Source organism: Myxine glutinosa, chromosome 6, assembly GCF_964187855.1.
Source record: "Myxine glutinosa chromosome 6, kmMyxGlut1.1, whole genome shotgun sequence".
Lineage (NCBI taxonomy): Eukaryota > Metazoa > Chordata > Myxini > Myxiniformes > Myxinidae > Myxine > Myxine glutinosa.
Window position 1 is genome coordinate 40,459,927 of NC_136266.1, and position 23,993 is coordinate 40,483,919.

General features: G+C 43.1%; 1 protein-coding gene across 1 annotated transcript; it reads left to right on the plus strand.

The window, feature by feature from the left end:
- The first annotated feature begins 4,433 nt into the window (after positions 1-4,433).
- Positions 4,434-6,808, plus strand: LOC144892583 (uncharacterized). The gene is made up of 2 exons (XM_078779776.1): positions 4,434-5,676; positions 5,815-6,808. Exons 1-2 carry the CDS (start codon positions 5,521-5,523, stop codon positions 6,661-6,663), a joined length of 1,005 nt encoding a protein of 334 aa, XP_078635902.1. The 5' UTR covers positions 4,434-5,520; the 3' UTR covers positions 6,664-6,808.
- The last annotated feature ends 17,185 nt before the right edge of the window (positions 6,809-23,993 follow it).

The window sequence follows — 23,993 nt, forward strand, 5'->3', positions numbered from 1 at the left end:
CCCCTTGTCTTTGACTAACTGGCCTGGCGGGACCCGGGACCTATGACGTCCTTCCCGGACAGCGCGAAATAGGGTATTAGGACTAGAGTTTGCTATTACCTAATTACTCGCGCTGCCCTGAAACGAGGAAATAAGCCCTGCACGAACCACGCGTGTTGAGACGCCGAGCGGTGCGTACACGCGATCCGTGCCGTTTATATGGTGAACCCGGTTCTAGCGATCTTATTCGTGCCACGCTTAGTCAATGGATAAATCACAAAAGCGGTCGAATTGGAAAAAGGAATAACAGGTTTATTTACACTATTCACAATGGTTCAGAGAAAAAGGGGACACAGTGCAGCCTTAAAACAGTCTTAACTTAATACCCAGGGCAAACGGGCCCGTCACACACACACACACACACACACACACACACACACACACACACACACACACACACACTCACATGGGGCTTGCAGCTGCGGGATGATGGTCCGCGTCCAAGGATGGCTCCCATACAGCTCCCTCCGGTCTCCGGCTCGTCCCGTGCAGATGGTAAGAAGAGAAGGCAGGAGCTCTCCGCATGTCGTTTGGCGCACAAGGGTTAACATGGGGCGACTTGGTAGGGAGCGGACTTCGGCGGTTAGCGGTTATCACTGGCGGCTATTACCGTGTTTACTCGCGTGTCTGAAGTAGGCGCTATTCGCCACCGGCGCATCTGGCTGCAGCCGTGTACTCAACGCCTCTTCTTCCTCTCCTCTGGCGCGTACGTTATACTGTGCGAGTTACAGTGCAATGCCTCCAAATGCTTATCGCACGAAGTTCTCTCCACACAAGTCCTTTCACCAAGCCCTCTCCCAACAAGTCCTTTCACCACTGCTGTGTGCACGCGAGTCCTCCCCAAGTCCTCTCCCAACAAGTCCTCTATCTCTCTCCACTTGCGAGTCAGTCCTTCAAGTCCTCTGCGAGTCCTGTTCAAGGGCTTTGGGCAGTGACTTATGTAGGCACGCCCTGCGAACCTTCTCGAACCTACCAGATGCGCCTCACCATGCCCTGTCACGCCATGCCGCTGGAGCCCTGGTTGGCTGGTGGCTCTTACTGTCATCGCCTCTGACGCTCCGCCTTGACGCCGCCCCCACCCCGACCCCGCGCTCCTCCTTCTCAGGCCTACCTCGTGTTACTCGACTAGTGAGTGATCAAAGGGCAGCAAATGCTGTGGGCAGCCAAAGCGTAATAAACTGAGCGGGCAGCCAAATGGGGCGCGGGATCAATTACGCCCATAGAGGTGGAATTGGAGTGTGGACGCAAAAATGAGTGGGACCTAATCTCATGTCTTTACACAACGCAGGTATCAATAGGGGAAATGGCCTATACTTACACATACTATGACATAACTAATACTACAAGTGGGCCTTCGTGTTGCTCGTGGACTAACTATGGGGGGGCAACCCTTTAACCTTTAATGATCAATATGTGCAAATCTCAAAACCGTAGCAATATATATATATACATTATATATATATATATATACATTATATATATATATATATATATATATATATTTATATACACACACTTCCGCTGAACTTGGGGACGACTAAGAAGAAGACCTTTGTTGCTCGAAAGCTTGTCGAGAATTAATAGATCGACCGTCCTGAAGCTACATCTGCGTCTTATTTAATCTCCCGAATTTTTATATATATATATATATATATATATATATATATACTATACTATACTATAGTCTAGTCTACTATAGTCTAGTGCCTATGGAAATTCTCCACCCGTTTTCAAAAGTTTCACCTTTTGTTTCCTTATTGCCTGGGATTAAATTCCATTAAATCAGACTTTTTCCACCTTTATTTACACCTCATAACCCACAACTTCAAATGAAAAACAAATTCTACAAATTTCAGTAAATTAATTAAAAATACAAAACTATAATATTTTGGTTGGATAGGTGTTCACCCCCTTGCGTTCATGCTTCGGGGGAAACACTTTTAACAGAAATTACAGCTGTGAGTCTGTTGGGATGGGCCTCTACCAACATTGCACACCTGGATTGGGCAATATTTGCCCATTCTTCTGTACAAAACTGTTCAAGCTTAATCTAGATGTGTGGGGAGCATTGATGGACAGCAATCTTCAGGTTATGCCAAAGATTTTAAATTGGATTTATGTCGGAGCTCTGACTGGGCCACTTAAGGACATTTATGTTTTTGTTCCTTAGCCCCTCCGTAGCTTTTGCTGTGTGCTTCAGGTCATTGTCATACTGAAAGGTGAACTTCCAACCCAATTTCAGCTTTCTTGCAGAGGGCAGCAGGTTTTCCTCTAGGATATTTCTGTATTGTTACGTTTGTGTCGGTAGGTGATGAGTGATGACATACCATACTGGAGATAGAACTGTGTGGGGTAGCATGGACCGCGTGCGAGTAGGAAGCCAGTTCCGATGTATTTAAGGCAAAAAACTGTGAGCTTAAGGTTGTTTATGTGTTCTTCACATGGGGAGGGTGGGGGCGGGGGGTGAAGACATGCTAATTCGCTCTAAGGTTTAAGATTAATCTCCCCGGTATGTGTTTGCCTCCTGTGATTTTTTTCCCTATGTTTTTACATTTACAAAGCTGGCAATAAAAACGAGTGCTCCATGAAACAACAACAACCGACATAACTGCTGACAGGAACCCAAATATTCCTGAGCAGAGCCAAACGTTCTTGAACATTTCAAAATTTTCGAAAATTTAGCCCTCCCACATTTTTTTTTTTTTTTTTTGTATACTGAATCGAGGCTCGTGAAAGAGCTAACATTTACTTCACAAACAAATCAACCAGACAAACAAAATACCCAAAAAGAGGGAGCGGAAGACAAGATGGGGAGAGAAGGGGAAGCACACAAACACAACATCCGAGAGCAGGGGGATGTGTGGAAGGGAGAGGGCCCGGGGGGAGGAGCATGGGGAGGGGGGGGGGGGGGAAGGGAGAAGTATAAAACACAAGGACACCAAGGACGACTTCCTGGACAGAAGTTGGTATTTCAAAAAAGTGGAATTGGGGTGAAATTAGCGGGGGTAGAAAAGATCAAGGTTTTGGATGTGGGACGACCCGATCGGAAAAAGGCCCAGCCCAGTAAAGGCGAATAGTCTAGTAGGAAGACTAGGTCCCCCTGCACCCCCCGGAGATATACTTCTAATCAGTGTTTCTAGATTGGAAATAATGTGTAGAAAATGACTAGCTATGGCCCCAAGCTGAAAAAATGTCCCACATACCATTTTTATGCAAATTACTGCTGCCATTATTAAAAAAACGATTTTTGACATATCTCAGCCAATATTGCAGATAATTGAAAAATGAAGGTGTCTAGACCCATGTTTTGAAGGGCATAGATCATGATAGAACTATTCATAACATGATTACATGTGTCTATGGTATACTAGTATGCATATTAATGCTGTAATTACAAAATAATCAGTTTTACAAATGATAAGGATACGTTAATACTGCAGATAACTTAACATGGTACATAAGGGGTCTAAACCCAGGTATTTTCAAGGTTAAATGTCAACAAGATGCTCCTGAGTCTTGCATAGGGGCGGGACATTGGCAGTAACATTGGTACCACTCAACTTTTCTTCCCACCATTGACTTTGTATTGCGAGAGATTTTCACTTGCTTATTTAAAGGTTTCTCACCCAGCCCACGTAAAATCTACCAACTCCTGCTGTTAACTCCCAAACATATTTTTTTATGTTATCCAATCACAGTGCAGAAATGACAGACTAGAGATCCAAATTAGTGCTGCTATAGCTGCCATTTTACATTTCCATCCATGTAACATGCGCGCTCGCGCGCTCGTATCAATTGGTAATGTCGCGCGCTCATATCAATTGGTAACGTTGATGTTATTGAATACCTCAGTTGAAAGTTCAGTCTTCCATTCCATCTGTGTGTTGTTCTTGGTATTCATCCTCCAATCTAGCCAGGTAAGATGCTAACTATAATGTTACTCACACTCTTGACTTCAGTTTCTGCATGAAATCATAAACAGGCAGAATAACAGCTGAGCCAGCTAGCACCATGTTAGCTAACGTTAAAGCTAGCCTCATCTATGTACAGTATGTTCCTAATGTCGGTGTAACTTAAACTTTTGTTAATGCCAAACATGAGACATATCTGTTGACTTCTGTATATGAATTGAACCAGAAAGAGGCACGACAGCTGAGCTAGCTACAGTAACTTAGCACAATGTTTCATTGGCCTAGATAGCTAACGTTAGTGTGGAAGAATTTAGATGTTTTAGCTATTAGCACTTTTGATGCCACTAAACATGGTTTAGTCAGCTAAAAAGTACCCTAGTGTAGAACATGACTCAGAACCTCTGTTACCTCACTGAAAACTCAGAGCCTCCTTTCACAGGCACTTTTAACATCATTCGTGATTTCTTATTTGTCATTTAACAGTGATGGTAGACATCGACAGCAAGCATGCCCAAAAGAAAACGGAGTGTAGAACCTGCAGCCCAAAGCTCTCCTCCTACATGCATCCTTCATGTACCATCCATGTCTGATCATGGGGATTTCACGCCCCTCCGTAAAATTAAAGGATCTGCTTCAGAAAAACTGCAACTGCTTCAAAAGATCCGGGATAGACGTCTCAACCAACCGCATGACTCCCCATGTCGTATGCAATCAGTATGTGATCAGATCCCGGCAACTCTTCCTGATGACCTAGAAAGAGTAGGATATCACAGCAAGTGTTATAAGCACTTTGTCCGCCACTTTCATCGTCTGGGAGATGATACAGAACCAGGGCCATCAACCTCATCATGGCATCACTCTCCTCATAAACCAGGAGGTTCTGCTGAACCCATCTTCCCGCCAGAGTGTATATTTTGTGAGAAAGTTGAGACCAAAGATGCTCATCGCAATACTGAGAGGCCTACAACCTTCCCATCCTTTAAAAACAAAGAAATGCATGGGAGCAAATCGAAACACGGGCTGAGAAAATGGGTCTCTATCGACTCCATCGAAAGGTGAAAAACAAAGACCTCTTTGCATGTGAGGCCAAACACCATCCGTCATGTTTTAAAGCTTTCCGCACAGCATTCTACAACTATGAGCGTGCGATTCACAGAGCCGAAGCACCAAAGGAGCAGGCTTGCATGTCAGCCGCCCATGAAAAGGCATTCAACTCAGTACTGGAACACATTCAAACCCAGGTCATCCAGCAGAATAAAGTTCTACAGCTTTCTTCCTTGCGCTTGCTCTATGTCGAGGAACTGAAACTGAATGGATATGAGAACTCAAATTATCGGTCAGAGAAACTACTGAAACGCCTACAGAATGACCCAATCAAGGAGCATATCCACTTCACGAAGGTTGATCATGACAAATGTGATGTCATTTCTTTCTGGCAGTTACCTGATCTGGCAGATCCACTGACAGTTACCATCCTGAGTCAATCAAAGCGCAGGAAAGGCTGAGGCGGGGCAGCTCAGAGAAGATCATTCTGGCTGGACCAGCAACCAGGAAGCCATATGACTTCAAAATGTTCCTTGCAAATGACGACAACAAAAAGCAGATGTGCCAGCTTCTTCTGAAAGTGTGGAGTGGACAAGAGGCAGCTACCAGGCTGGAGAGAACAGAGATGGCTGTGCTGATCGTGGAGGGGAAGGCCCACCAACTTGCCTCAACGAATGGCAAGGTAAAATTGAAAGCCCTTCGTGAATGGCGATTCAATTTGTAATTTTTCCTGAAAAAAAGGTGATTACCTGTGATGTTTGTCTAGATCTGAAACTGGCAGTGACTGGTGATTGAAATGCGGTGCCTTTTTGTGTTTCAGGTCGAGGTACGTGAACTCCCCACGATCTACAGCAACCAGGAAGAGACTGATACCAGGGTGGTTCTGTACCTCCATCATGCTGCTACCATCGGATACAAGAACGCTGTAGTCAGAACACCGGACACAGACATCCTCCTGATCCTGCTCCACCATGCCCACAACATCAAGCTGACGGTGTACCTGGATACAGGGTCAGGGAAGCATCGCCAACTTGTCAACGTCTCTGAGCTGGCAGAATCCCTGGGAGAGGACTACTGTGCCACTCTCCTGGGGTACTATGTGTTCAGCGGAGAAGACTGCACCAGTGCCTTCAAAGGGAAGGGAAAAGTCGGGCCCTTGAAAAAGCTGGAGAAGAATCCCAGGTTTCACAGGGCATTCGGTGAACTGGGTGACAACTGGGATGCCAACCCTGAGGTGGAGAGGCAGTTAGAAAAATTCACCTGTGTGATGTACGGCCAGAGTCGCGAGTCATCAGTGGACATTGTCCGTGCCAAGCTGCTACGAAAAATGGTGGGAGAGGACAAGACCCTCACATCCAAGTCCAAGGTTGATCTGGCTCGCCTTCCTCCATGCCAGTCTGCCCTGAAGCCGCACATCCAGCGTGTGAACCACCGCGTAGCATTGTACAAAAGAGCCGATCAACCTATCATCGAAAAGCCAAAACCTTATGAGGAGCAAGGATGGATAAGGACTGATGAAGGACTGTTGAAACCAATGTGGTCCAGTGGTCCCATCCTACCAACCTCACTGGTGGATCTTCTGAACACAGGAGAGCACGAAGAGGAGGAGGAAGAGGAAGGAGAAGAAGAGTTTGACTCTGACGATTTCGATGAAAATGATGATGACTGACTCAGTGTAGAATCACTAATGCTAATGATGTTTATCTAAAACAAGCAAGAGAAGAGTGGTCACATTGAGTGCTAGGACTATTTTGACAGTTGTAATATTTAGAAAAATAAAACTTTGTGTTAACGTCTGTGTAGACGGACCTTAATATGAGTCTATTATTTCGTAAAACTGTGATTATTTTGTAAATAAAGCACTAATTAGCATACTAGTATACCATAGACACATGTAATCATGTTATGAATAGTTCTATCATGATCTATGCCCTTCAAAACATGGGTCTAGACACCTTCATTTTTCAATTATCTGCAATATTGGCTGAGATATGTCAAAAATCGTTTTTTTGATAATGGCAGCAGTAATTTGCATAAAAATGGTATGTGGGACATTTTTTCAGCTTGGGGCCATAGCTAGTCATTTTCTACACATTTTTTCCAATCTAGAAACACTGATTAAAAGTATATCTCCGGGGGGTGCAGGGGGACCTAGTCTTCCTACTAGACTAGAAGAATCGGCGGGAGGTCATGAGGGCCGCCCCTGAAGTGCATGATTGCTCAGGGTGGTATCACGGAGGAGAAGAGGAAGAATCGGGCAGTCTCTCTCTCTCGTGATGGCAATCGTACGGGTCGGTCGCTTTTGTCTTGGTCTCTCGGGTAGCTGGCTCTTCTGGCTTGGTGCGTTGGTGCTGAGAGAGAGAGAGCATTTTGGATAACGTTTATCCAGAGGAAAAAGAATCGCCCTCACTCTCTCTCGGGCTAGGCTTTGTTCTCGGTCGATCGCTTTTGTGCTGGCCATTCCTGGCTCGTGTGCGAGCATGAGGAGAACTTTGCGGCGCTCGTGTGGACTTTTGCACTCGTGAGACGGAGGTGTTGGTTGCGGTTTTTGGGTCCGTTTTGTGCTTCCACGGACAGCAGAGGGTCCTGAGGGAGGACTGCCGTCAAAAAGGGCCTCACGTTCATGGCACCGAGGAGCGGCCATCTTATGCGCTTCCCACATGTGGGGCTTCGAGCTTCGATGACCAGCAAGCTCCTTAAAACCTCATTGAGTGCTGGCCGATATAAAAAGAACATTAATTTATTTTTAATTAATCTTTCCCCTTGTCGGTTTTTGTGTCCGAGTAGAGACGTCTCAAAGTCGTATTTATTTTACCTCAACATTCTTTTTATCGTATTACATTTATTTTCATTAAACTCTCATGTTGCATTATATTTGTTGTCATGTTTCTCTGTTTGTGGGTCTGAGGATAACCCTAGTGGTGGCCGTCGAAGGTAAGCACTTTGGTTCCGTCCCGCATGCGCATCATAAAAGTACCGCCAATTTTCGGCTTGATAGCCTCGGAGTAAGACCGATCGGCTATCCATCACCCTGCGGTGTTAATCGCAGGTGACATGACAGTATTTTGCTCCATCCATTTTCCCTTCCATCCTGACAAGTGCCCCAGTCCATGCTGATGAGAAACATTCCCATAACATGATGCTGCCACCACCATGCTTCACAGTAGGGATGGTGTTATTTGAGTGATGTGCTGTGTTGGGTGTGCGCAAACGTAACGTTTTAGTCAGGTTCAGTGTGTTTTTTCGTTCAAAATCATGGTAGATTAGCAAACCTATACATTTTTGGAAACGTTATTACATGGAAAATCTGAAAATCAATGTTTACATTTGCCAATTCCGACCAATTCGATTCGACCAATTCGACCAATCGACCAATTCCATTCGACCAATTCGACCATTCGACCATCGCTTCGATCGACATTCGACCATTCGACCAATTCGACCAATCGACCAATTCCATTCGACCAATTCGACCATTCGACCAATTCGATTCGACCAATTCGACCAATCGACCAATTACATTCGACCAATTCGACCATTCGACCATTCGACCAATCGCTTCGATCGACCATTCGACCATTCGACCAATTCGATTTGCCAATCAATTTCACCGACCTTTGCTTGTGTGGAACCTGTGAAACCTGTGAAAAACCGACCGACTGTGAAAACGATGCGGACTATATTGTCGGATACGACACACAGGACAGTGATGACGAACTCTAAATGGCATATTCTGTAATCGTGTATGTTTGATGCCATTGACTGCCTGTGTATATTTTGTCATTGACTGCCTGTGTAGATGTGAAGTTATACTGACTGCCTGTGTATATATGATTTTGCTGACTGCCTGTGTATGTTTGGTGATATGAATTATTGTGACACATTTTGATGTTATTAACTGCCTGTACAAAATGATAACATGTATTTGATTATGCAACTTATCGCGAATATAAAGACAGTATTTTGCAATTCAAAACCTTTGATTCGTGTCTTACCATTCCCCATAGCACTAATTTGATACTTTCATTGGATTCCTTGTCCCTGAAAATATAGGTTTAGTATATTTTAAAAAGTTTTTAGGGTAATTAGAGGAAGAAATAGAACAAAATATGTATTTTACAGTGGCCATTTTGAAAATCCAAAATGGCCGCCATACAGGTATCTCTCCAAATGTAAACATTGATTTTTAGTTTCCTTATGCTATAACCTTTCCAAAAATGTATAGGTTTGATTATAATCTACCATGATTTTGAACGAAATATAATTTATTGACATAGTGAACCTGACTATTTTGCATTTAGGCCAAAAAGTTCCATCTTGGTTTCATCAGATGACAAAACGTTTTGCCACATGGCTTCAGAATCTCCAAAGTGGTTGTTTGCATACCTCAAACATGACTCAAGGTGGGCTTATTTGAGTTATGGCTTCTTTCTTGCCACCCTATGGTACAGGCCAGACTTGTGCAGTGCTTGGGATATTGTTGTCACATGCACACAGTGACCAGTCTTTGCCATAAAGGCCTGTATCTCTTTCAAAGTTGCCATTGGCCTTTTAGTTGCCTCTGTGATCACTCTCCTCGTTGCTTGGTCATCCATTCTGGATGGACGGCCTGATCTGGGCCCATGGTTGAGGCTTTGCTGTGAAATGCACTAACCAGCAGAGAAAACTTACAGGAAAATCAGATTTTATTCTACAATAAGCAGAATCATTACAACTAGCCGAAACCCGTGGAACATCCACGGAAGGGAGGACGTGGTGTATGGATAGAGTGTACCATTATGGATGGCATAGGGGATTTGCTTGTCCGAGTAAGAGTTAGGAAGAAAGATGAGAATGAAGAGTGCGTATATGAACAACGTATTTATTGCAATCTACTTAAATGACAACGCTACGATATACTTTTGAAAATATCACGTACCGTCTCGAAGTCAATGCCATCCTTTTATCTCTTCGTATACAACTCACTGATTTCTACCTTATCGTGAACAGGGTAAAGCCTACTTTGATAATCATGAACGGTGGCAGATGCAGGAGTTGGTGAAACGAGGGGGGGGGGGGGGGCTGATCATGACCTACCCGACGCCACATGGCCTACGCCATTTGTTGAGATCATGGCCACAACGGAAACACAACAACTGGATAGGTACGGCCTAGGCCTACGCCTACGTTTCGTCACTCGGCGAAGTACACTTTGTTTTAAGCTTTCAGAAGCTGAAGCCTTGTTATTTATTGCTTTATATGATACTGATGGGCTGCTAATCGGTTTCACTTCGTCGTAATCACAGTATATGGAATAAATTATGGTAAACCCACCTGATGAGGTTAGCGTACACCGCGATCGATGACACCGGCACAAATGGCGGAATGCATGCTCTGGATTGTCCACTCAGTGGACGGCTTGCTGTCGCCTTCACCCAGCAGACGCCAATACGATGGCGCTGTAAGATGGCGTCGTATCGGCCGTTAATCGGATGCTTTTGGGCCCCAACGTCGGCGAATTCAGATTTTTCGAGTATGTCTATACGTGATAAACAAAGAGCGCGGTTCGTAGATCCTAAATCCATTAGTGCCGTGGGCATCGGGTCATTGGGTGCGGCGTAAAAGGGATAACAAAGTCGAGTCCTTACGGTATTATTATATAGATTTAACATAGGTTGAGGCCAATTAACTTGGTGTGGGATTTTGAATGTGATTGGTTACATCTGAGCTCATTTACAATTGCTATTATAAGGGGGAGGGTGGACACTTATCCAACCAAGATAATCTAGTTTTGTATTTTTAATTAGTTTTCTCAAATTTGTAGATATTGTTTTTCAATTGGATGTTGTGGGTTACGGTGTGTAAATAAAGGTGGAAAAAGTCTGATTTAATGCACTTAATTCCAGGCTATAAGCAACAAAGGGTGAAAATTTTTAAAGGGGGTGTAGACTTTTTATAGGCACTGTGTGTTTGTATGCCCCTCACAAACACACAAATCCGAGCTGAGGATCTGGTCACATGACTGGGGTGATGTGATGTGATTACATCTGTGATGTCATTACGGTATACGACAGCTGACTCCACGCACCGCCATTTTGATTGCTATGCTGTTCAGGTCGAACATATCGTCAAACCTGTCATATATCACAATCTGCATGCTTTACCTTTACGTTTTTCATTCAGTGTGAAACACAAACAAACCGATTGTTAAAATTACCATCAAATATCAAAAGCATCGGCGTTACGGGTCTTCTAACGACACGGTATGTATCGGCCTTAGGCTTCATGCCTTCATGCCTCACCTTCAGGCCGATTCAGACAAATTAGACCAGATTTCTTAATACAATAGTACCGGTATCATTTTCATAATATTAATAATAACGTTAATAATAATACTATCGTAAATATAATCTTAACACTGCCATTCCTTTGTCGTGACTGCAAAAGTTACTGGATTGAAGAGGTGTATGGTTGGTTCATTGTTGACTCGAAACATAGAATAAACTAGTGTGTCAATGCAATCTCTTCACTTCCATGGTGACAGACAGCTTAGAGACTTACAGTACTTCAAAAAATAATAATAGGGTAGTGTGCATTGACTGCTGTCACGAAGAAGAAAAAAACCTTCCTGTACCTAAGACTGGCCCAGATGTCGGCGTAAGCATTTTCTGTCTCCATGCGAGGGGTGGAGCTATGCTAATTAGCTAGGGTATAAGGGTAAATTCCATGTGTTTAGTCACCTCTGTATTTTTCCCTTTGTTCTTATAACGCTCACACCACCAGCCATGCAATCAGCGCCTAAATTAAATAAGCGAACGCCGACCGGATCCGGATACTACCACCGACACCACCCAGTGACTGTGAGGCCATGCCCCGAAGGACGATTGGATGAGGTGAGCGGGTGGCGCTTGGTGATTGGAGCGAGTGTGACGTTGGAGAGAACGTTCGAGACCGAGGAGTAAAAAGGGCATGTCCCGCCATTTTCTCCCTCTTGGTTCCTGGTGTTCGTGGAAGGCGGATGCATTTGCATGCTCTCTGCGCTGGGCTTTGTCACAAACAGGCGGATCGAGTTGCATTGGCTTTTTGTCCCGGCACAAGCAGTCACGCCGTTGTTCTCTCTCTCTCCCTTGTGCTGGTTTGGTGCAAGTGGTCGCACCATTGTTCTCTCTCCTGCTGGGCCATCGGAGGAGGAGGGATTTTGCCTACCTCGCGTGGATCGGCTGGTTGCGGCACGACTTTCGCGCCCTCAGGCGTTTTTCCGCGCAGGACCTGGACCCAGTCGACGACCATCAGGGTTCGAGGGTCGTGTGAGGGAGACCAGAGCTGAGTACCAGCCAACGCACCATACTACACATTTATTTTTACATTCGTTTATTTCTCCCTGTGTCGTGTAATCGAGTCTGAATGTATGGTCCCTCATTTAAGAATTTAGTTTACCTTTTGTCTTGTTATTGCCTGCATTTATTTTCATTAAACCGTTATCTGTTACATTTTCAATTCCTTGTCTTGTAAGTTTATTTCTCTGTGGGGATTGGATAACCCCAGTCGCGTCTGTCCATACAGGTTAGGACATCGCTGCCCTCCACCACCCCCATGTGTGCACAAGGAACCGCCATAGTTCGTTATATGCTCAGGGGCGGATCCAGGAATTTCAAGACGGGGGGGGGGGGGGGGGCTTGAAAGTTTAGCGCTGGGGGGGGGGGGGGGATGAAGGGTGGTCTGGAGTCCTCCCCCAGGAAATTTCTAAAAATTGATCGTCAGAAACGGTATTTCGTGCGTTCTTGGAAGTTTCTGTAGTTCATTGTGTTCTTCCCTGGTCCAACAGTTCAGCAGATTCGTGATGACTAATGGTCAGATAGAGGAACTGGTGAAACGACTTGCCCAGCTGTTCCTTCTGCTATAAGTTGATGACTTTTGTAGGTGTGTGTGTGTGTGTGTTTGTGTGTGCGTGCAGCATGTTTTTCGAAGAGGGGGGTGCGCACCCCCTGCACCCCCCCTCCCTGGATCCACCCCCTGACGCCTCAGAGTTAAAGCTCGTTTGGTCATCTGTTGCCTTGAGGTCTTGCCACCCTTGGTCGGATTACAAAACAAAATCTTTTGCATGTGTGTGTTGTCTTTGCGCCAAGTTTGAACAAAATCGGTCCATGCATGTCTGAGAAATTGTTGGGGGCACGTTGAAGTAACAAAATGGCCGCCAGTCGGCCATATTGGATCTGATCTCGAAACAAAATGACGTGTATATGTAAGCCATCATTCATTTATCTGTGTGCCAAATTCGACCACGATCGGTAAATCAATGTCCGAGAGATTGGGTGAGGACGTTTTCAATATCGTTTTTTTTTTACAACTAAAATGGCCGCTCGTCTACCAGTTGGCCATCTTAGATCAGATCGCAAAATAAAGTGAGGTTAACGTATATGCCATCATGTACTGTGCTGAAGACAAGTTGAACAAAAACGGACCATACATCTCCGAGATATGGTTGCGGACGGATGGACAGTTGGAGAGACGAGACCCAATCCATAAGCCCCGGTTTCAAACTAAGTCCAACGGTGGCTAATAGACTCCCTAAGCTGGGGTTCTAGATACTTGACAGGTGACTAATCGGAATCTACATTATTTTGGGGCTTTTGTGTTTTACTTCATCAAAAAGCACCAAATGACATACCATTGCAAACAATGCATGATATTTCGACGTACAGAATGTTGCAGAGATAAATGGCATTTGCCCCGTGAGCCTCGAACTATCTCCAGCCTGGGTTTGATTCCAAGCCCAACGCAACAATACACTGTGTGATTGGTCCTTCATAGGCAAGGACTTCCTCTTATTTTCTTTCATAGGCAGCAGATGGCTGCAGGGTCGCATCAATTGCTGGGGGTGGATGGGAGGCGCTGGAAGGTGAGGGGTGGAGGTAGGAGGGGTGGGGGGGAGGTGAGGATGGGGAGGGAGGAAACGGGAGGGTGCGGTGGGACAGTTTATGCAATGCCCTTTGTCGGTTAGAGCAGGAATTTAGGATTTGGCCAGGGTACCACCGATAGTTCTCCTATCCAGGTAGGATGTTACATCACAAAGTGTTCCATCCATTGAATGGATGTTAAGCTGAGTGACCTGTTTACTAGCATCAGTTACTCCAAACGTGCAAAGCAAAAAGCGGTGTTAAGCCCCGTGAGCTTTGTGTGTTGTACCGTCTATGTTGTACCGTGTTGTACCGTCTACACATTTTCATATGTGTGTTGTACCGTCCACCAAACAGCGATGACTCCATCTACACCTCACTGTCTGATAATATGGACCAACTTCTATCTACCCATCCCAACTCTCTCTTCCTCATATGTGGTGATTTCAATTGTCACCATGCCAGTTGGCTGGGTGTGGGTACCTCTCTCACCAGCCATGGCTCTTCAGCAAAGGACTTCTGCGACTCACTGGGACTGACGCAATCTGTCAATTTCCCGACCTGGATCTCAGTCAACGGACCATCTTCTCTTCTGGATTTGGTTATGACAAACTTCCCTGAAAATGTCTGCTGCTCTTCTTCTGCTACAATCGGCTCATCTGATCATGTGCTTGTCAAAGTGGACATCTCTCTGACCATTCTCAGAGAGCCTCCTCAGCACCGACGAGTCTGGCATTTCACTCAGGCCAACTGGCACGGTCTTCAAGCAGCCATCAATCATCTGGACTGGTCTCCCATCTCTACCGCCTCTGACATCAACTCATCCTGGGAATTCTTTCAAAGTAAATTGCTCTCTCTCATGCACAGATTTATCCCATCTCGTCTTCAGTTGTCATACCCTTCCTCCCGTCCATGGTACACGGAATCTTGTGGTGAGGCTGTTGCCCTGAAACAACTTGCTTTCGTCTCCTGGAAAGCAAATCCAATGGAAGGAAATCTCATTTCCTTTCACAAAGCCCGAAACAAGTGTGTGTCCACCCTCAGGAGAGCCAGGAAACAATATCTCACCGTTCTCAAGACCGAACTCTCTTATCTGTCTCCCTCTTCCAAATCCTGGTGGCGTCTGGTCAAATCTGTTTCTGGTGTTTGTTCCCCCTCCATCCCCTCCCTCACCTCAAACGGCTTAACGGCTGACTCCGCACGTGAAAAAGCTGAATGCCTCAACTCTGTGTTTGCCTCTAAATCTTGTGTCCCAAACCCATCCCTCTCTGTACCCACCGTACCCAGTCGTACCCAGCTGCTCCTGGACTCTGTGTCCTTTCCTCCTGACAAGGTGGAAAAGTTTCTGTCAACCCTCGACTCTGATTCTGCAACTGGTCCTGACGGCATCAGCCCACGGGTCCTAAAATCATGTTCTTCTGCTCTTTCACTCCCTCTTTCTGTTCTCTTCACCCTCTCTTTTGCTCAAGGTTATCTGCCATCTGCTTGGAAATCAGCCAACATCACCGCTTTGCACAAAAAAGGTGAAAAAACAGATCCCAGCAACTACAGACCAATCAGCCTTCTCCCAATTATCAGCAAAGTCATGGAATCCATCATTGCTTCAGATGTTTAATCTTTCCTCTTCTCCAATGGCTTGATCTCTGATCATCAATTTGGTTTCAGACCTGGTCACTCTACTCTGGACATGCTGTTTCTGCTTTCTCAACAATGGATGGAGGTCCTCAACGCCAAACAGGAAATTAGAGCTGTCTCCCTTGACATTTCACGTGCCTTCGATACGGTCTGGCACCCTGCTCTGCTCACCAAACTCTCCTCCTTTGGTATCCATGGAAATCTCCACGCATGGCTGGCAGACTTCCTCTCTGGTCATAGTCAACGTGTGGCCCTGAATGGGTTTCTCTCATCTCCTCTTCCTGTTCAGGCTGGAGTTCCCCAAGGTAGTGTTCTGGGCCCTGTGCTTTTTCTGGTCTTCATCAATGATCTCTTCGACTCTCTGGAAAATCCTCTCTATCTCTTTGCTGACGACTCTACTCTCTGTCGCTCCATTCCTCATCCCTCAGATCGGCAGTCTGCAGCCTCCTCACTCTCTGCAGACCTGGACAAAATCACAGACTGGTCAAACAAGTGGAACATGTCTTTCAATCCTGACAAATCTCACACTCTTACAATGTCTCTCCGAAAGGACCGACTGGACAACCCTCCCAGCTACTTTCTCAACAATCCTCTCCAAGAAGTTCTGTCGCTCAAGCTTTTGGGTCTCACTATCTGCCATGATCTTTCTTGGGAAAACCACATTTCCAAGCTGTCCTCCAAAGCCAGTCGCCGACTGGGCATCCTCCGTCGTGCGAAGTCCTTCCTTGGCACACCTGAGCTCCTCACCACATACAAGGCTTTCATCCGCAGCTCAATGGAATACTGTTCCCCCCTCTGGGCTGGTGCTCCTGCCTCACACCTTGCTCGGCTTCACGCTGTTGAGGCCAAAGCTTTCAGAATCATTGGAATCTCCTGCGATGTAGTCAACTCCGTGGGCCTTTCACTCACTCACCGCAGGCAGGTTGGTGGTCTTTCTGTCTTCTACCGACTCCTCTCCAGCCTTGCTCCCCCAGCTCTCTCTGTGCTCTGTCCCCCCAATATTCCTTCAGGTCGCACAAGATCTGCCTGCAACCCTCTTATGGTTAAACTGCCAAAGTCTAGGCTCTCTGCTCACCTTCACTCTTTCATTCCCCTTTTCTCCCGCCTCTGGAACAAACTCCCCCACTCCCTTCAATCCCACTCCTCCCTCCAGGTCTTTAAAACAGCTGTTCATCACCATCTCTTATCTTCCCCCATCGAAAACCTTGATCTTTTCTACCCCCGGTAATTCACCCCAGAGTCCTTGCAGTGTTCATATGTTTTATTCCTCTCCCACCTCCCCCCAAGTCCTCCCGATGTCCCTGCTCTCAAATGTTGTGTTTGTGTCCTTCCCCCTCTTCCCCCTCTCTTTTGTGTCCTTCCCCCTCTCTCCCCATCTTGTCTGCCGCTCCCCTTGTTTTTTGTGTTTTGTGTGTCGGTTTGTCTTTTTGTGTGATTAATGTTCGCTCTTTCACGAGCCTCGATCTTGTATACAAAAAAAAAGAAAAAAGAAAAAAAAAAGAAGCAATTGCTTCACTTTGTTTATCTGTCTGTCTGTGTCTGTCTGGCCACAGATAGACATCAGTCTATGGGGTGATTAAACTACTTAATTTCAGTTGAATTTTATAATTTGAACACTGTGGAATATCGGAGCATGAATCAGAACACGAACCTGCGGTTTATCAGTACTTTAGGCTCGGTGCAGAAGCTCGTTCTGAGCATGCATTGCCACAGAGGAGTAAGGTAATTGTTTTAGTCTGTCTGGTAGTCCAACCAAATTGAAAATCATTCCAAACAGGAAGAATACTGTTTTGGGATGTCATAAAGGACACAAACAACAGGCATAAATAACTAATTTAACGTGTTAAATAAGGTGGTGTAAAAGACTGTGTATCAATGGCGGTAAACTTCCGAAGTAAGTTTTTCTTTTCTGCAGCCTTTTGAAACCTTTATTTTAGAAGTATAAACTTAGAAACTTAGAAGAAAGTAGAAACTTTTATTTTATATCTATTTAATTATATAGGCCCACTTGAACACACTGTATTTACACAAATTACCACCTCAAAAAACCTTACGTTTAAAAGTACTTGGACAAAATATTATACCATCTCGAGCAATCAATTTCGTTGATCATGCGTTGGGGAATATCGAGATGCTGAGGAATTGGTGGCCCGTAGGAAATGTAGATTGTGCTCGGAAACACAAATCAAGAGTATGAAAGACCATTCCCATGTCCATTTTCTCAAGACTGTGCTCAAGGTAAGGTGTTATATGAACTCTCTAGTTGGTAAATGTTATAGAAGAGTAGCAGGGGTACCCGGCGTTGCCCGGTCATTTTTTTTTTTGTGGCCCGTTCAATTTCAAAATTCTCTCAAAAAAATTAAAATTAGATTGATGAACAGGATTAAATAATTAATTCGATATATGTGGGGAAATGACCTGCCCAGACCAGGAATCGAACCCAGGTAGGTTCCCGGTTCGATTCCTGCTTTGGGCATGTAATTTTCCCACATATATCAATTAAATAAAAATAAAAAAATGTTTTTTTCCAAAACATTTCACCTAAAAAGCTCCCTCCCCTGGATCTAACTAATGAACCACTGAAAACTTGCCGAAAATCCGTTTGGCCATCTCTGAGAAAAATGGCGACACACAGATAGACAAACGGCTCTCTTATCGTGTACATTCCATGGTGCCTTTTGACGAAGAGTACGGTACGTATATTATCGCTGCCCCCTACACAAATTACAAATTCCTGCTCCTTTAGCAGGTATTTAGCAGGTACCTTTAGCAGGTAGCAGGAACGTCAGGTATGTTCAGCTGATTCATAAAAGACTTGGGCCAAAAATGTTTTCACAGCTGAGCCACAATAAGGTTTGAGGCCATTAAAGTAGTAGTAGTAGTAGTAGTAGTAGTAGTAGTAGTTTTTTTAAGTAGTAGTAGTAGTTTTTAAAAGTAGTAGTAGTAGTAGTAGTTTTTAAAAGTAGTAGTAGTAGTAGTTTTTAAAAGTAGTACTAGTAGTTTTTAAAAGTAGTAGTAGTAGTAGTAGTTTTTAAAAGTAGTAGTAGTAGTAGTTTTTAAAAGTAGTACTAGTAGTTTTTAAAAGTAGTAGTAGTAGTAGTAGTAGTTTTTAAAAGTAGTAGTAGTTTTTAAAAGTAGTAGTAGTAGTAGTTTTTAAAAGTAGTACTAGTAGTTTTTAAAAGTAGTAGTAGTAGTAGTAGTAGTTTTTAAAAGTAGTAGTAGTTTTTAAAAGTAGTAGTAGTAGTAGTAGTAGTAGTAGTAGTTTTTAAAAGTAGTAGTAGTTTTTAAAAGTAGTAGTAGTAGTAGTAGTTTTTAAAAGTAGTAGTAGTTTTTAAAAGTAGTAGTAGTAGTAGTAGTTTTTAAAGTCGTAGGAGTAGTAGTTTTTTAAAGTGGTAGTAGTAGTAGTAGTCGTAGTAGTCGTAGTAGTAGTAGTAGTAGTAGTTTTTAAAGTCGTAGGAGTAGTAGTTTTTTAAAGTGGTAGTAGTAGTAGTAGTCGTAGTAGTAGTAGTAGTAGTAGTAGTTTTTAAAGTCGTAGGAGTAGTAGTTTATTAAAGTGGTAGTAGTAGTCGTAGTAGTCGTAGTCGTAGTAGTAGTAGTAGTAGTAGTAGTAGTAGTTTTTAAAGTCGTAGGAGTAGTAGTTTTTTAAAGTGGTAGTAGTAGTAGTAGTCGTAGTAGTAGTAGTAGTAGTAGTAGTAGTAGTAGTAGTTTTTAAAGTCGTAGGAGTAGTAGTTTATTAAAGTGGTAGTAGTAGTAGTAGTCGTAGTATTGTAGTAGTTTTTAAAAGTAGTACTAGTAGTAGTAGCAGTCGTTTTTAAAAGTATCGTTTTAATCGTAGTAGTAGTAGTGCAAGTTGACTGTAAGGTGTTCATATGTTTGCTAAGTGAACATATACATCGTGTCCACAAAATGAAGGATTTACTTTTTTCATTTCCTGGCACTACCCTCACTCCTATTTCTCCCCCTTCTGGCTGGGTAAACTCTCCTTTTTAAAGTTTATTGGGCTCATGGAGGAGCTCATGTGGGGAATGAGGACCTTACGGACTGTGATGGGACGCCCTGCCTGTGATGCAGCAATCCCACAGTTTATAATCGTGTAGGGAATCGAACCCAGACCATATGGCTCAAACGCAAATGTGCTGCACCATCTTGTCGTTTTCTTTGAACATACAAGTAAACAAATTTATAACAGAACGTATTCCTATCAATCGAAGTAATATATGTACTTAAATTGATAAGTAGTAAAAAGTTTGGCATTTCTTGGACAACTGTGAGTTCAAGTATCTTATTCGCATAACTTCAAGAAGATATATACGCAAAGAGGTGAGTATTGAGGAGGTTGAGGGAGAGATGGTGGACGACTAATAGAAAAGATTATTTGAAGTTGAGTAAAGAGGATTGCAGTAAATAACATCTAAGGGGTCATCCATTTTTTATGTATATCAGAGGGTTGGTTTTCGGGGAACATCGGGGCTGCAGGGTGAAACACCATTGTGAATTCAAACCCCCAGAACAAAACAACTGTGAATCTAAAATAAAAGAATAAAAAGAATGTGTGATTTTGTAAGGTGTTAGGAATTCAGTCGTATTGTTTAAGCGAACAGCTTTTGCGAAAGTAAGAAGTCTGACCGAATTATTTACTAACTTGTCAATGACTGTATATCTGTGGGAAAGTTTCCTCCAGCTTTGAATCTGCTGCGGTTTAAAATGTCTCTGAAGAACAAATAATGCAGAACAAAAGAATGAAAATACAGCAAAAAGCAATCCTTCCCTGTAATGCAAACTGTCGTATCGAGTGCTATTAAAAAGCATACATTCCCAGATACGAAAAATTCCCATTCGTGCTTTCGCATCAAACGTATCACGTAGAGTGCTTGCTATGTGCTGCGAGGATAGCCGAGAGATATGCGGACTCGTCTCTGAGCTGTCTGGCTTGGTTTCGAATCTCAATCCAGGTATAAATAGGAATCCTGGAGATTCATCAATGTAGATTGACATTAAACCGGGCATCCCGTCTGCCAGCATCAGTCGGTGGATGTTAAAGATCCCAAGGTGTCCTTCGCGAAAGGTAAGCGCGAGTTATCACCAGCACCCTGAACAATTTTTTTTATTTTTTTTAAATGCTGCTCTAATCTAAAGGGGGCACCGCATCAGCGGCACAGCTGCGTCTCCCAGCAAATGATGCTGCCTGCAACCATGTGCTACACAGAAAGAAGAAGTGGTGCTTGTGCCATTAATAACTGCTTTATTGATAGATTTTACAATCACAGTTATTTTGCAACATTTGTTGCCTGAAAGTTAAGTTCAATCTCCCCGTGCGGGAAAAATACCAAAAATATTGTGACCCTTTCAAACCTCAAAACCTCTGTGGAAGGTCGTGAAATATCTGAAATATCTCCGTCTAAAATACGATTTATCCATCAACGAAAGATTTCCCCAAAAATTGCTGAAGCTTCACCCGTGAAGGCTGCCATTTTAACAAGTGATTCCATGAAGTTGAACGGAAGAGGATGCCACTCAAAAGTTATTGCCGAAGATTTGTTCCTCAAGCTTAGCTACATCCATAAAGGCAATGTATTTCTTAAATGAACCAGAGAGTTCATAGAACATATTACCCCACGCTGTCTTGAGAAACAAGGCCATGGGGTCTACGAGGGACAAATTTGATTGGTCATGATGGGGTAAAATGCTAAAATATTTTGATTAAGTATTGCTAAACAGAAAGGTTTTGAAAATATCAAGAAGGCGATTTGTGTTCTGCAATGTTCAAGTATATAATTAAATTGAAACTAGAAAGCATCTGAAAATGCAAAGCCCGTCCTCATCCGTTTGTGTTTAGACGTCTTCTTCTTCTTCCGTATGCTCAAAATAACGAAAAGAGTTTTTAAAAATTACAAAATGAAAATTGATGCTTTTATGCAACCTTGACCTTTGAGCTTTAGATTTAAAACTAGAACGGCACTCTTTGACGTCACGACGTCGACTTATATGCCTCCGCCCACATTATTACATCATTATAATACTTGTATCAAGTTTGTTTCAAATCCATTCAGCTGTGTCCATGTTCTCACATTTTTACCTGTCATGACCTCTGACCTATGGCCTTTGACCTCGGGACTCCCAAATTCTAATCAGTTAATCTTTACATCATTATACATATCTGTACCAAGTTTGAATTGGATCCCTTTAACCATTCTCAAGTTATCGTCTGATTACAGACTTTGACCTTTAACCTTTGACCTCTTGAACTCAAAATCTAATCAGTTAATATTTACATCATTATAAATACTTGCACCAAGTTTGAATTAGATAACTTCAGTCATTCTCAAGTTATAGACCTATTACAGATTTGACCTTTGACCTTTGATGCCAAAATCTAATCACTTAGTCTTTACATCATAATACATACCTGCACTAAGTTTGAATTGGATCACTTCAGCCATTCTCAAGTTATAGACCGCTTACAGACTTTGACCTTTGACCTTTAACCTATGACCCCAAAATCGAATCCATTAATCTTTACTACATTATACATACCTGTACCAAGTTTGAATTAGATCGCATCAGCCGTTTTCAAGTTATAGACCTATTACAGATTTGACCTTTGACCCCAACATCTAAGCACTTTATCTTTACATCATTAACATACCTGTTCTAAGTTTGAATTAGATCACTTCAGCCGTTCTCAAGTTATAGACTTATTACAGACTTTGACCTTTGACTTTTTACCTTTGACCCCAAAATCGAATCAGTTTATCTTTATCTCATTATACATACCTGCACCAAGTTTGACGAAGATCCCTTTAGCCGTTATCAAGTTATCGCGGTAATGAAAACCTATCACGGACGCACGGACGGACAGAAACATAATGAAAACAGAAACATAAACAGAAACATAACCTGAAAACATAATGCCTCTGGCGACTTCGTCGGCTGAAGCATAAAAACAGTCAGCTTCTAGCTTTTGATTTGTGAATCAATTAAGTGATCCAATATTCAAATTCTTTAAATTTTAGGTTAATTGGGTGAAAATTGCCGATTTTAGGTGTCTCTGACCTTTGACCTTTTGACCAAATTATAAATTTGACTTCTCTGTATTATCACAATAAAGCTTTGGTGAAAGTTTGATGACAATAGCTCAAATGGTAACAACATTACAGCCTGGACAGAAACACACGCACACACACACACACACACACACACACACACACACACACACACACACACACACACACACACACACACACACACACACACACACACACACACAAGTGATTGCAAAACTCCATCTCTTGCTGCGCAGTGGACGGGCTAATAAAATTAATATTATAAATGTCGTAGAAAAAAAAATCTGCAAGTTTACCGCTGTTGATGCAGCGTCTTTTACACCACCTTATTTAGCACGTTACATTAGTTTTTCATGCCTGTTGTTTGTGTCCTTTATGACATCCTTAAAAACAGTAGGTTTCCTTTTAGGAATGACTGCTGGGCAGACAGACTAAAAGTGTTATCTCACTCCTCTGTGCACATTGGTAAATCATAGAGCTAGAACGTGGTAAATGTGGAGTTTAGTGGTATTTTGATGTAACAATAGGGACAAATAAGAGTCAAAGTACTGCTAAACTACAGGTTTGTTTTCCGATTAATGTTGCGATTCGTGTTCAAAACATAACATTCGATTGAAATTGAGGTTGCTCCTCAATCATAAATTGACATTTGCAGACAGACAGACAGACAGACAGACAGACAGACAGAAGTGAACCAATTACTAATCCCGGATTTTCCCTTCGCGTGTGCGGGGTAATGATCACTGAATATCTCCATGGATCCAAGTGCTGTACCCTCAGCACCAGGAGAGACCCCACTCCGTGTCATTGTCGGTAAGCTTGTGTCATATTGACAATACTACGACTTCTCTATTGTGTGAACATTTTAAATTATTTTTAAATTCGCAGACATTAAACAAAGGCCAACAAAGGGGAGTGGCTCCCGAATTGTGGTGTGTGCAATGCTGCATTTGTTTTGCAGAATTATTATTATTATTATTATTATTATTTTGTATACAAGATCGAGGCTCGTGTAAGAGCTAACATTAATCACACAAAAACAAACGGACACACAAAACATACAATAATGGGAGCGGTAGACAAGATGGGGAGAGAGAGGGAAGCACACAAGTACAACATTTGAGAGCAGGGACAACGGGAGATCTGTGGGAGGGAGAGGGCTTGGGAATTATTATATTGTTTCCCAATTGGTGATTTCAACGCAATCGCATTGGCACAGATATAATATTGTTCTTGTCGAATGGTCTTTTTGTGTTTAATTTCTTTTATTTATTTATTTATTTATTGTCTTTGTTTTCATTTTGCACATTTGCGTTTTGTGTTTTGCACATTTGTCTTTGTTTTCCTTGTATGTCAGCACAACAAGGCCGTTGATCTCAAACCCACATTCATGTTTAGATGTTAAACTGCGCCAGGAAAAGGAA

Bases quoted from the DNA above. Each gene is read 5' to 3' on its own strand.
- LOC144892583 (XM_078779776.1), top strand. From the start codon at position 5,521: ATGTTCCTTGCAAATGACGACAACAAAAAGCAGATGTGCCAGCTTCTT. The intron at 5,677-5,814 runs GTAAAATTGAAA...TTTGTGTTTCAG, and splicing joins TTGCCTCAACGAATGGCAAG to GTCGAGGTACGTGAACTCCC.